The sequence below is a fragment of the Phyllosticta citribraziliensis genome, assembly GCF_038025025.1.
Source record: "Phyllosticta citribraziliensis strain CPC 17464 chromosome Unknown J3D65scaffold_3, whole genome shotgun sequence".
Classification (NCBI taxonomy): Eukaryota; Fungi; Ascomycota; class Dothideomycetes; order Botryosphaeriales; family Phyllostictaceae; genus Phyllosticta; species Phyllosticta citribraziliensis.
Genome location: NW_027117340.1, coordinates 1,945,523 through 1,957,840, shown reverse-complemented (window position 1 = coordinate 1,957,840; position 12,318 = coordinate 1,945,523). Strand labels below are relative to the sequence as shown.

General features: G+C 54.1%; 6 protein-coding genes across 6 annotated transcripts; 4 read left to right on the top strand and 2 right to left on the bottom strand.

Moving 5' to 3' along the window:
* Positions 1–627: 627 nt before the first annotated feature.
* On the top strand, positions 628–2,025 carry J3D65DRAFT_644813 (lactonohydrolase; the record flags this gene model as incomplete). Its single annotated transcript, XM_066802176.1, has 6 exons — positions 628–652; positions 705–877; positions 932–1,162; positions 1,230–1,387; positions 1,461–1,598; positions 1,653–2,025. 6 exons carry the CDS (start codon positions 628–630, stop codon positions 2,023–2,025), a joined length of 1,098 nt encoding a protein of 365 aa, XP_066658020.1.
* A 1,141-nt stretch (positions 2,026–3,166) lies between these two features.
* Positions 3,167–4,775, bottom strand: J3D65DRAFT_601179 (uncharacterized protein; the record flags this gene model as incomplete). The annotated part of the gene is made up of 4 exons (XM_066798016.1): positions 3,167–3,576; positions 3,625–4,423; positions 4,475–4,639; positions 4,695–4,775. 4 exons carry the CDS (start codon positions 4,773–4,775, stop codon positions 3,167–3,169), a joined length of 1,455 nt encoding a protein of 484 aa, XP_066658019.1.
* Positions 4,776–6,508: 1,733 nt separating this feature from the next.
* Positions 6,509–7,328, top strand: J3D65DRAFT_601178 (uncharacterized protein; the record flags this gene model as incomplete). Its single annotated transcript, XM_066798015.1, has 2 exons — positions 6,509–6,614; positions 6,682–7,328. The coding sequence occupies 2 exons, from the start codon at positions 6,509–6,511 to the stop codon at positions 7,326–7,328; spliced, it is 753 nt and encodes a 250-aa protein (XP_066658018.1).
* Positions 7,329–7,727: 399 nt separating this feature from the next.
* J3D65DRAFT_665814 (uncharacterized protein) lies at positions 7,728–8,020 on the bottom strand (the record flags this gene model as incomplete). The annotated part of the gene is made up of 2 exons (XM_066802865.1): positions 7,728–7,868; positions 7,925–8,020. 2 exons carry the CDS (start codon positions 8,018–8,020, stop codon positions 7,728–7,730), a joined length of 237 nt encoding a protein of 78 aa, XP_066658017.1.
* Positions 8,021–8,238: 218 nt separating this feature from the next.
* Positions 8,239–8,905, top strand: J3D65DRAFT_601177 (V-type proton ATPase subunit G; the record flags this gene model as incomplete). The annotated part of the gene is made up of 6 exons (XM_066798014.1): positions 8,239–8,241; positions 8,293–8,331; positions 8,405–8,438; positions 8,486–8,494; positions 8,582–8,682; positions 8,744–8,905. 6 exons carry the CDS (start codon positions 8,239–8,241, stop codon positions 8,903–8,905), a joined length of 348 nt encoding a protein of 115 aa, XP_066658016.1.
* Positions 8,906–10,115: 1,210 nt separating this feature from the next.
* Positions 10,116–11,789, top strand: J3D65DRAFT_617427 (uncharacterized protein). The gene is made up of 3 exons (XM_066799551.1): positions 10,116–10,140; positions 10,187–11,132; positions 11,223–11,789. The coding sequence occupies exons 2-3, from the start codon at positions 10,298–10,300 to the stop codon at positions 11,306–11,308; spliced, it is 921 nt and encodes a 306-aa protein (XP_066658015.1). The 5' UTR covers positions 10,116–10,140; positions 10,187–10,297; the 3' UTR covers positions 11,309–11,789.
* The last annotated feature ends 529 nt before the right edge of the window (positions 11,790–12,318 follow it).

Below are 12,318 nucleotides of genomic sequence, written 5' to 3'. Positions count from 1 at the left end.
TGCTCATCCCCACGCCGAAGACGGACACTGTGAAGCTGCGCAGCAAGCGCAGCACGAGCCGGTCTGCTGTCCGCGGCGTGGCAGAATATGGCGGCCATGGCGAGTTGACGGCGCGATTCGGGCTTGGCCAGGCGGGAAGGACGTCATTCTTCAGGGACTCGCGGGCAAACGACACCGTGATGGACTTTCGGCGACGAGGAAATGAGCCAAGACCAGGGCCCCAGAGGTGTTGATGGGTGCCAAGCAGGAGGCTGAGAGGGATGATGGAGAAAGGTCGTTGGCGGTCGGCGGTAAACTTCCAAGGTCGGCGTGCCGGTGCCTGAGAGCTCGGGCCGAACTCTTCTTGGTCATGGCCTCCGGTGGGGTGCACATCACCACTGCAACTAATCCGCACTTCATCATGTTCTCCTCTAGACCCCGCTTCCCTCGGTCGAGAATAGGCCGGCACTTGGCAAGGCCCGTGGCATCAAATCCTTTTGCACTTGTCTCCCCATGGCCATCGCGCGGGCGCACCGTTATAAGCACCAGCAGCCGCCTTGGGGACGCTGGCGCTTTTCCGCAGAAACTCTCCCTCGAAGCTGGTTCTTTTGGTTCTCCGCACTGGTTTCGTGTATAGCTATCTACATAATGGCTGCCGTTCCGTTCGTCAGCGGTACTGTCCCAGAAATCCCTCAGCCTTGCTCTTGTGATTCTGACTTGTGTAGTCGATTTGTTGGCACTTGCCACAAACCCGAGCTATTTTTCTACCCTTCCAGCAACCAGCGGAGTAGAACCAGCAGTTTCCTTGCTGAGCTACCATGATAGCTTCAAAGACTTGCTGGGCCCCAACGCGACGGCCAAGCTGATTGGCAACTACTCGCACCAGGCATTTCACGAGGCACGTCATCCAGCCGGACGCTAATGCCGACCAAAAGCTAACCATTCCAAATAGGGTGGTGTGTACAACAAGGAGACCAACACCATGATTATTTCGTCCAACTACGACGTCGGTCCTCCCCCTGACAATATCAACATCACCATCCTGTCACTTGACGACTGGTCCATTCAATCGACCGCATACCCCGACCTCTGGAACGCAAATGGTGGCACTTCGTACTATCCTCCGGGATCTAACACTTCGGCCCCGCCGCGCCATCAAGTTTGGGCAGACGAGGGCGACCTTGTAAGATTGAAAATCATCTGTGGATTTGGACCACTGTGGTTTGTCCAGCATTGCTGACCCGCTTTAGGAGCACCCATCTTCGCTTGTGTCCGTCGACGTCGCGAACAACAAGACCGAAGTGATCCTCAACTCTTTCTTAGGCGGCCGCAACTTCTCGTCCATCAACGACGTGCGCCAGCACAGCCAGACGGGCGACATTTGGTTCACTGATGCCGACTACGGATGGTACGCCAAGCTCTTCGCCCCCTTTTAACCATCTACCCCTGACTCGCAACTAATCAATCATTCCCCCAAACAGGTTCCAGTACTTCAGACCCGAAGCCACGGTTCCCAAGCAGGTCTACCGCTTCGAGCCCGGCACGGGTGTCATCCAAGTGGTAGCTGACGGCTTTGTCGAGCCCAACGGCCTTGAATTCTCTCCTGACGAAAAGACTCTGTGCGTCCTTCCCCTTCCACTCCATCCCCTAGTAGAGAGCTAACACATCTACAGCTACGTTACCGACAGTGGTGCCGCGCAATGGATGCAGTTCAACTACACGCGGCCCAGCACCGTCTACGCGTACGACATCATCGACAACAAGCGGCTCGCGAACCGACGCACGTTTGCCTTCGCCGACAACGGCGTCCCTGACGGCATCCACGCTGACACGGAAGGCAACCTGTGGGTCGCCAATGGCGACGGCGTCCACGTCTGGAACCCCGAGGGCATTCTCATTGGCAAGATTTACATTGGCGAGACGAGTAACAACTTTGCTTTCATCCCCGGCGGCGTGCTTGTTTTTACCAACAACCGCCTCTGGTTGGTCAGTGGCATCAAGGCGCAGGGAAGAGAGATCTGCAAGGACTTTGGCGTCGGCTGTTAATTTTGTTGGACGTGAGAGGATGAGGAAGAGCATTCAGCATGACGGCGGCTTTTGTGTGGCATTTTCACGGCTTCGGAGCATCAGCATTGCATGAGCATTGTACAGACAGATGACATACCAGTACAGCATCAGCATAAATTTTTACAGACATAGACAGCGTCAAAGTAAATTTCTGGCTTGAAATAGTATACAGCAAGAAAAGATACCAGACAGTTTTCTACCTCGTCCCAGAGCGATCATCACATTATCCTCAAAGCCTCAATGTGCCAATGAATCAGTACCTCAAACTTCAAACACCCCAGCCCTCAATCCTCGACTACCAGCCGTGCGCAAGAGCAACCCGCATAGCAAAGTTTATCGCGGAGCACAACACACCTCCCGTCGTCGTCGTCGTCATCATGGTTGGGTAATTTGAGGAATGCTCCTTGCCCTGCCTGCCTCAATCGCCGAATCACCGATATCTCCATTGGCCAGAGAGCCAGTCAGCCACGTGCATGCCATCACACCCTCTCAGGAATGCTAGGATGCTTGAATTTTCCTTGTGGTCCCCAACCAGCACCCGTGGGCCGCCACACTCGTGCGTGCGTGCGTGGCACACCCTACCTCTCTGTTCCTTGCCTCCCTTCCTTCGGCACGGCTCCGGTTGGGGGTGGCGAGATGGGGAGATGGCGTGTGGGATGATGGGATATGCGCAAAGCAAGGCAAGCTGATTTCGAATCCAATAATGGTGTTGAACACGTTGTGCTGCAGCACGTCTTGCGTGTGTGGATTTCCGAGTGCGCTTCGAGTCAGAGAGTGGGTGGCGACGAGGGAATGCGAGATTAAATTGAGTGTTCGAGCAAGTGGTGAGGGTTTATTGCGATCGATTGTGTTGGATTGCTGGAATACGACGCAAGAGCGGCATGGTGGTGAGACGGATGGTTTCGCGACGAGATTGCGATCGAAGGCGACGGCATTGATGGCGATGACCGCTGTGTGTTGGGTTCGGCCGAGCCGTGCTGGTTGCGCAGTTGAGGCTGTCCATTAGATGACTGTGTGGCATGAATTCCTCAGATGTCGTTTTGATTCGCTGGATGGTGCGCTGTATGCATTCCAGAACGTCCCTCCTCATACTGCCTCGCCCATCTCCATCAACACACTCTCACGGCCTGTCAGATTTCGGGTACCAGAGGTTCTCCAGCAGTGCTGGATTGTCTCCGTAGGACGAGGCGTCACTAGCGTCTTGTTGCCTTGGGGTTGACACGCGCGAGTTGTTTTGCGTCTTCTGCACGGAGTTTTGTCTTGATGCTTCGACATCAACGGATGCCGCTAGGCTAGGAGACTCCTCTGCCATTTCGTAGCTATTTCTCATTGGCAACGAGACCATTGAAGGACTTCGCCTGTGCCAATCGCCCGAGAGGCGTTGGGTTCTGTCGAGGTCGAGGCTGATGCGGTGCATTGGGAGCGAGTATGCCGAAGACGCGGGGCTCTGCGGTGGTGGACTCAGCATGTTCGTCGTCGACGAATGTCCCTTGGAATCAGTCTTGTCTTTGGCCTTTTGTTTTTTGATATCTGTTGTTTGTCAGTGTCTGTCGTTGCATGTTGATCTCGCTGACGAACCGTAGTATTCGCCTATTCCGGTGAGCACCGGCTGCAGCAGGAAGAACATGGGGAGGGTCTGCCCAAACCCCCAGACGTTGGCCTCGGCGCTGTCGAGAGAGCACATTTTTGGTTGATTTTCATGGGAAGGAGGCTCTGCAAACTTTTGCGACGCGGCTAGAATAAAAGCAAATGTGAAGAAAAAGAGCTGTGAGATGAACTGGACAGTCGGCAAGACCGAGAGGCCCCACGAAGAAAGCCGCCCGGTCCTCGTCACTGTGGGTCGTCGACGTGGACCCAATCGTGAGCCTAAGAGACCGAGGATCGTGTTCCACTTCTCGTGGATTTCTTCGACAAAAAGGGCGACGAAAAAGCTCGCCACTGCCAGGTACATAACCAGAATGGAGAGAGATACCGTCTTGGTTAGTTTCAGATTGTATATAGGCTCGTTGGGCGATTTGCCATAAATGATGCGATAACCAAAGCTCAGGGGCGGCGAAAGACCAATGGTGACGGCGAGCAAGATCGTAAAGCAGACGATGAGTGTCATTCGGATGGACATGACCACCTTGCTCTTCTTGAAATATCTCTTCAGCACAAGCACGCTGGCCAAGTGACTACTGGCCGAAAGGCAGGAGAGGAATATTATCAGGTCAAAATGCGCGTCACGAAGCTTTGCGTGGTACGAAGTGTCCGGCGTGGGGTCCCACGTTGGTATTCGTGGGTTGGATCGATTGGCGCGGATGTAGCCACTTATGACTATGGCATAGCCGGTCATGAGCTGTTGGTCGGCGAGTGTGATCATGACTTTCTCTACCACCTAAACGCTCCCAATCAGCAATCATGATGTGTCGGTGCCGAGTCTACACACCTCACGGTGGAACTTGTATGTTTCGACTTTATCACCCTTCTGTTGAAGCCTCCTGTTGATCCAATCAGGAAGGACAGTAGCTTCGCCGATCAAACCGTCCAAAATTGCTGCATATATCGACGCCAAGGTTGTCATGAGAGCGGCGGCAAAGAAAGAAGACACCACCTGAGAGATAAATTAGCAAGATGCATGAATGGGGGTTGACAGCATCGTAACATACTCCTATGCCAGCTATGTCGGGATCCACATCGCAGTCTTTCCCGTCTGCCAAGTTGAAAAACACAATATCTTCGAGACCCATGTTGGACTGGACTAAGACTTGGAATTGCCCAAGTTCCAGTCGCCGAATCACGGAACTTTTAACCAACGGTCAGATCTCAGCCTGATCATACTCAAGAGCAGATGGCTGCATATGTTGTTACACGGGTGCTGGTAAGCAGTGCTGAGCCCTCAAGATAGAGAGCGTTTCGGCCCCAGCCTGCTGCGACCTCGTGCGAAGCCTCGATGCGGTGCTGTACGGCAAGGCAGTTTTGGCCCCATAATGGCGGCACGCTTTCGCAAGTCGTACTTCCAGGGGATGCTGCAAGAGGCTTGGTAATAAAATGTCTCTGCTGACGAATTTGGTGATGACGAAAGGACGGCGTTGACAGGAGAGTCGGCGAGCAACTGCAAGAGTGAATTGAGAGATATGACATTAGGAGAGTTTTAAAATAGAGAAGATGGAAAACCCACCACAGTAGGTGTCGTGAGAAAATACACTACCTAGGCCTAGCGGCAATATTGAACGACAACTCCCCAAGGCGCAAACATGATAGCGGACGTCGACTCCCTAGGCGCAGATGTTGTAGTAAAGAATGCTCCCAAGATGCAGCCACCGTGCCAAAGGGTACTCCTTTTGACACCGACCGAGGCTTGGTAGTAAAAGTCGTGGCACACACAAGATTCAGGTCGGGAATCAGTATCGCCCTCAGGATGGGCCAGAGTATGTGGTCAGGGCAGTCAAGACCCTAATACCGACGACTAATAGGGAGCATTCATATCCCGTACTGGCGACTGATAGGGAGCATTCAAGCATTGTTGTAGTGAGTGGGAGATTGTGTGTGCCACGACTTTTACTGAATAGGCGTGAGGCTGTAAGGCTGAAAATCTTCTCCTGGGCTGCACTGTAGACAATAGTGCTCCCCAATCAAACTCACACTTCTCTCGTTCAATTTGATCGTATAGCAAAATCGAAAGCCGGTTGGAACGTCCATGAAGCGTCAACGAAGTGTCGAGATGCTTGCCTGCATGACCTGCGTTGGTGACACTGTTGAATTCTGGTAGCACCTCAATTCTTCACGCCACCACAATGAGAAGCAACTCGAAAGGGTGGCGTCTCGGACCAATCAGGACGGTTGGCGTGGGATGCTGATCCGTGGGTCAGGCTGTTCCGACTTCCAAGGCTGAGGGCAGGGCGGAAAGACCCTGGGTCTGGGTCTATCCTCCAAGCTGCAACGATGGCAAACAAAAAGGACACCCCCAGCATCAGCGGCAAGGCAACGAAAAAGGTCGAAGGCGGATGGAGGGTTCAGGATGATTCCATTGACGGATGCGAGCCGCGGGGTCGACGTGGTCCGTGCGGCGACATGGCCCTGGCGCTGTCGTCGACCCATGACATAACTGACAAGACGCGCCTAACATTTCTACATATGCGTCAACTTATCAAACCCCGAATCGTCTCTGTCACCGCCATTCGTACGCTCGACCACACACGAGCACAGTCCGGAAGGGCTTCAGCTTCCATCAACCCTCAAAGCACGCAGTCAACACCTTGGATCCGACCCTCGGACAGCTGCGGCGAAAACCGTTGCTGCCACCGACTCACTCGAACTTGCCATTGAGACAGTCATTGAAGACACGACAGCGCCACCCGAGCAGCACACCTCGGCGCTAGCAAGGAAATAATTTGCGGTGTCATCTTTGGTCACCGACAGTCAGAGCAGTCAAAAAATCCGCTGGACAAGCTCCCACCTGTCAGATTCCCGTCACATCGCCATGGAGCTTCACGGCGCATGTGCCTGCGGACGCAATGAGTATGTCGTCAGGCCTACATCGTCCGCTCAACTAGCCAGCGTTCTCTTCGACAACACACGTCGAGCTCGTAAGTAGCCGCGTACCGCCAAGATCTCATAGAGCCAGGACTAACCATTTCTGTGTCTCCTCAACAGGCGCTCACCACGCAGCATCGCCATTCGCCGCTTTCCTCCGAGTGCCACTCAACTGGCTATCAAGCTCGACCACGCCATTCTTCCCCGATGAGCAGCCAAACCACATTCGCCGCACCTTCTTGGAACAGCCGCCCCCTAGCGGATCCGCTGCATACCCACGCGCCGGCATCCGCAGACAGTTCTGCGGCTACTGCGGCACACCGCTCTCGGCCTGGCACGAGCATACCAAGGAGGATGCCGATTTCATCAGCCTGACCCTAGGCAGCCTCCGCGACAGTGATGTTCGCAAATTGGAAGACATGGGATTGTTCAACGGGTCCAGCGACGAGGAAGAGAGACAGGAGCAGGTTCAGAGCGAAAGCGGCGGCACCAGCGAGGTCGGCCTGCAGAATGCCGACTTGTTCGGACCGCTGCAGGTCACAGCAGAAAGAGGCGCACCGTGGTTCGAGACCATGATCGAGGACAGCCGCTTAGGAAAGATTCGGAAGACTAGGGGCGTGTATTCGTCAACAGACGGCAGCGTCAGAGAGGAGTGGGAGGTGGTCGAGTGGAGTGATGGCGTTGACGAGGGCGAGACCTCTGGATCCGCAAAGAGAAAGTTGGTGGATGTTGCGAATGAGGATTCCGACGTCAAGATGAGGGGCTAGGCTTTTGTTACGGAAAAGTTCTTTCTTTTCAAAGTGTTGAGGTCGAGGTTGAGCATTCTGCCGGAGTGGAAAGGCGTAGACTGATTCGATCTTCTTCTTGGGCGTCAGGATAGAATTGAACGGACATTGCACCATGAGCGCTCTCTAGTAGACATTCCAAACTAGTTTTACTTCCATTGCCTACGTCGCTTTTGATAACGCTGCAGTGGAAAGTGGTCCTAGGCCTTCGGTGGGCTCTGGCAGGTGTGCCTCGGTTCAAGGGGACTCCTTGTTTGCAGGGCTGCTGCGAGTTTTGGACGGGATGTAGTCCTTTCAGACCATGGCCTTTCCAGGCTGTTTCTTGGACCAGTATGTGTAGATCGGAGGGTGGAAATCCAAAGCTGGGAGTTTCATTCTCTGCTAGCCGCTTGGCTTGGTTTCCGACACTGTCTGAATCTTCCTGTACTCTTCTTCCAATTTTCGCTGCATGTCAAAGTCGAGTTGGCGCTCACGCTTCAGACGTTGCTGCTCCAGGTCGCGAATGACACCGGCGTGCATGGCCTGTCGCGGTAGTTAGACGATGCAATGCGATTGGATCTGGGGGGGCGAAACCGTACAGCTTGCTCGGACTTTTGCTGGAAATGCACGGCGGCAACGATCCCCAAGGCACCGAGGGCTGTCCCGGTGAGCGTCAATTTGGATGCGGTCGACATGGCGAAGGTGAGGTTGACAAACGACGCAGACCATGGACTTCGAAGTCCAGCCAGCCCAGCAGACCAGAGGAAAGAAATTGTGGCCGGCGGCTCGTGCACCCGCTTTGGAGCTCCTTGGCGGCGAGCTCCAGCACTGGCGTGCCTGACATTCGGGCATCCTCCTCCAAGCTGCTCTCCAGATCGACTCTCCATAACCCTCTACTCGCCTACCCGCCACCATGGTCAGTCCTGCATCTCGTCGCTGTCCGAGAAGCTTGCTAACTGTCTTGCAGTCCGCCCAAAACTCTGCGGGCATCCAGACGTTGCTCGACGTAAGTCGCTCCGAAGCCACTCCGGGCCAAGTCGTCAACGACAACAAGATAGCTAACCGACCGCAACCAATAGGCTGAGCGTGAGGCGCAAAAGATTGTTCAGAAGGGTATGCTTCGTGCTGTTGGATTCCAATGTCAAGCTAATGCCTCGCAGCCAGAGAGTGTACGTAGCACCAAGCTGCCTCCCCACCGCCGCACCGCCGCTCCGACGACCTGACCCTGTCGAATGACGTCTAACGGCCCCATACAGACCGCACCAAGCGCGTAAAGGACGCCCGTAGCGAGGCCCAAAAGGAGGTCGAGGAGTACAAGAAGCAAAAGGAAGAAGAGTTCAAGAAGTTTGAGTCTGAGGTATGCCAAGCACGCCCGCAGACGGCCTCTGACATGGTGTACGGCTGACACCGCGATACAGCACTCGAGCGGCAACCAAAAGGCCGAAGAGGAGGCCAACAAAGAGACCGAGGCCAAGCTCAAGGAGATCAAGGATATTGGCAGCAAGAGCGGGAGCAAAGTCGTGGAGCAGCTGCTTGCCGCCGTCACGGACGTCAAGCCCGAGCCTCCTGCCAAGGACTAAAAATGAGCTCGATTTCCTCTTCGTCCATTTGTTTCGCTTCCTGTTTATATCATGATCACATGAAATGCTTCATGTCTCGTCTGCACAAGTCTAAGGTCGGGCCTCTTCGACTGAGTTTGTTGGTGGTAGCTTTGTATCATAGGAGAATCAAGGCTGTATGAGTAGGAAAGACGTCCTCTGAACCTTGCCCTTGGTGATACTCGGCTAGCTGGGCTTCAACTGAAGGTGAGTGGTTTCGAAGTGGTCGAGTTATTATAGGCAGTTTCAGGGCTTGCAAACTGCTAATATCTTCGAAATGGCTAATGGAGAGCAGGTTTTGTGAAGGAACATCTCGGCCGATTACAGTGCATTGGAGGAAGCAGTTGGACCTCGTGACAACATATGTCTGATCGGTATCACTATACAACCACCTATTCCCGCAAAGCCGCCGTCCGTGTTCAAGACCGCAAATTCGCATCTTGCCCCAAGTTGAGGAAGATTGAGGAGGTGTGGACCAACATGTGCCTAGACGATGCCGCTCTGCCTTTCGACCGCCCAGCTCAATCCTCGACTGCCAACTTCTCCCGTTCCGTGTCAAGAAGAGAAAGCTACTGCTGCCTTTGCTTCATCGTGCATGACAAGGCTCATGGACTTTCACCGCTGTAGAGGCCAAGAGCGGCCGTTGTGCAAAGGAGCCTCGCTAGCTCCAACTCCGTCGTGAGCTTACAGCTCCGGACTGATGCTAAACATGCGGGTCGGCTGCCATACACGCGCACTACTGCTAGGCGGTGAAAATCACTCCTCGAACGCGGCAGGTCCAAGTCCTGAATTGCAGTGCTCTTATCAACGTCGCGAGTCTCGTCGGATGGCGATCGATCGTTCTCTATATGCCTCTATATCCGACTCCGGCCAGTCTCGTGGTTACATCTCACAATCTCGATATTAGACGTGGCTCTTTCTCGTCCTCTTACTTGCCAAAGAATAATTAATATCGTATTTTTTTTACGCAGACATGAGACTTGTCCTCGACTAGACGCCGTCCTATAACCATGGGCTTTCCGATTGTCAACTTTGCCTCGCTGCCGGGCGAACATGGGAAATGTCAGGTGGACTCGGATATTGCTGGACTTGGGGTAATGTCCCCGATCATCAAGTCTCCAAGAACCTGCTCTGAGACTGGGTAACAGGTCATTGCGGCGTTCGTCGTTGCTGCAGCCATGACAACGGGACTGGCCGTCTGCGCAGCCATACTAGATGTAAGTACATCCACGACGATGCCGACATCTTCTGACGCAGGACCAGATTCTCCAAGGCCATTCGGACGCCGTATTACCAGCCAAAACGGTGAAGCGACTCCACGATCGATGGGGCGTCGGTCTCTCGGTCAAGGGGCGATACAGCCTGACACGCAAAATGATAGACCGGGTGATGCTGTCGCTGGCAGACCAGCAGCTCCTGACGGGCTTCGCCATAATGATATCCTTCTGGCTGCGGTACCACGACTACAACGACCACCACCGCAACCACGTCGACTTGGTCATGTATTTGAGCTGCCTGTCTTCGTCGTCGCATCTCGCATCGGTCATTACGCTCAAAAGGTACTTCAAGGAGCACAGCATGACGGCGCGACTGCGCATGGTGTTGATAATCCTGTACGCGCTGTTCCTGACGTCGTCCATCATCATCACCATGCCTTTTCCGCCCTTCTACCAGGCCCTCGTCTTCTTCCTCAACCACGTCTTCCGCTGCGACGACTTTGACTGCGCCAGCACGCTTCCCTACATCGTCTTCTACTTCCTCACCGTCGTCTTCGTCTTCTACCCTTTCTGGGTTGCCTTTTGCCAGGTCTTCGAGGGCGCCCGCCGCCTCAGCGAGTCGGCCATCCGCACCACCGCCACTTGCCTCGCGCCGCTGTGTCCGCGCCTCCATCTGCACGCCCGCATCGCCAAGCGCTGGCCGGCCGCCGGGCGTGCCCTGTCGTCGACCGGCCGCGGTCTCGTCGCCGCCTTTTGGTTCGTCCTCTTCGGCAACCTGCACCTGGCCTTTGTGCAGCAGCTCTTCTTCGTCAGCATCAGCCTAGCATTTGTCTTTTTGCAAAAGTTTGCCGAGCCGCCGCAGACCGAAGACGACGAGGGCCCGCGGCTGTGCGGGTTGAATCTGCCGTCGACCAATGTGTTTGGCTTTGGCGAGATTCTGTCGTTGATCATGCTGGTACAGCCGGCTTTCTCGGCCGTGTCGACGTACTACGGTGAGTTCTTTTCTTCCCTTTCGCTTCTTTGCGGCAATTTGTCCGTTCTTCCAAAGAAGGTGCGTGCAATTTTGCTAATGCTGGAGACAGAACTGCAAAACGAAAGACTCGAGACTGAGAACACGTGTGAGGACGACCACCACCCTCGCCCTCAAAGTCCAAGTGCGGTGGTGTAGTCTACCAGGCTGCCTGCCATGGCTGCTATCCTACACTATCCTCCTCCCCTGTCTCTCCCTCTTCGCCGCAGCCGGCTAGAGGCGGCTCACTCAGACCGATCACGGGCCCCATCGAGCTATTCTATCTATCTATCCATCCTTTCCTCCACCTACGTCTCTCTGAACTACTTCACAAATTCACTTCTCCTACCAGGTAGCTCTTGGGTCTTTCCATCACCAAAGACCGCACCCCTCAAGACACCCCAGACATTTTCAATCTCATCCTTGTCTCCCTTCGTTACCCTACCCACTATGTTAAAAGGAGGAAAAGTGTCGACGATCGTTTCATTGCTCAGCAGCCAGATATCTCGTTCTTGCGCAGCGTTTCAGTCAGTCAGTCAGTCAGTCCGCGACGAGCTGTTCAGGAATTCACTTCTCTCCGTTTTATACATAACTTACTTGTAAATATGACTTCTTCTATTCTATCTCCTGCCAACCTCCTAATCGCCTGCCATTGTCAGCTATCCAATCATCGTCAGTCTGCCATCATCAGGGGAAGACAGGTAGGTAGTTAATTTGATGCCCTGGTACAGTACATCATCTCATGCATCATGTCGTACATGTGGAAAGTGAGAAAAATGAGATGAAGCCGTTGTGGGTAACATGACCTCTTGTGCCTCCTGGTTGGGTGAGTAAGTCCATAAATGGTGACTGACGTCAATGGCCATACAGCATGTGGGTACGATGCGGTCTGAGAATAGTACCTTGATGTCCCACACCCACACATCACGCACTACCTACCTTAAGCATCTCCTTCTGCCCCTTCTTCCTTTCCTTCTTCTTCCCATGATATCTCCTTCCCCCCCTTTCACTCAATAATCTTCTCTTCCTTCACTGCACTGCACTATCCACACAACGAAAACAAGCGCGCTCGCCCCACCACACCACCACATCTAGCTCAGCCAGCTCCAAGATACGTCTAGGTGCCTTCACTTAGCTTTTCCACTTGAAGGATGGAGATAGGGAGCTCA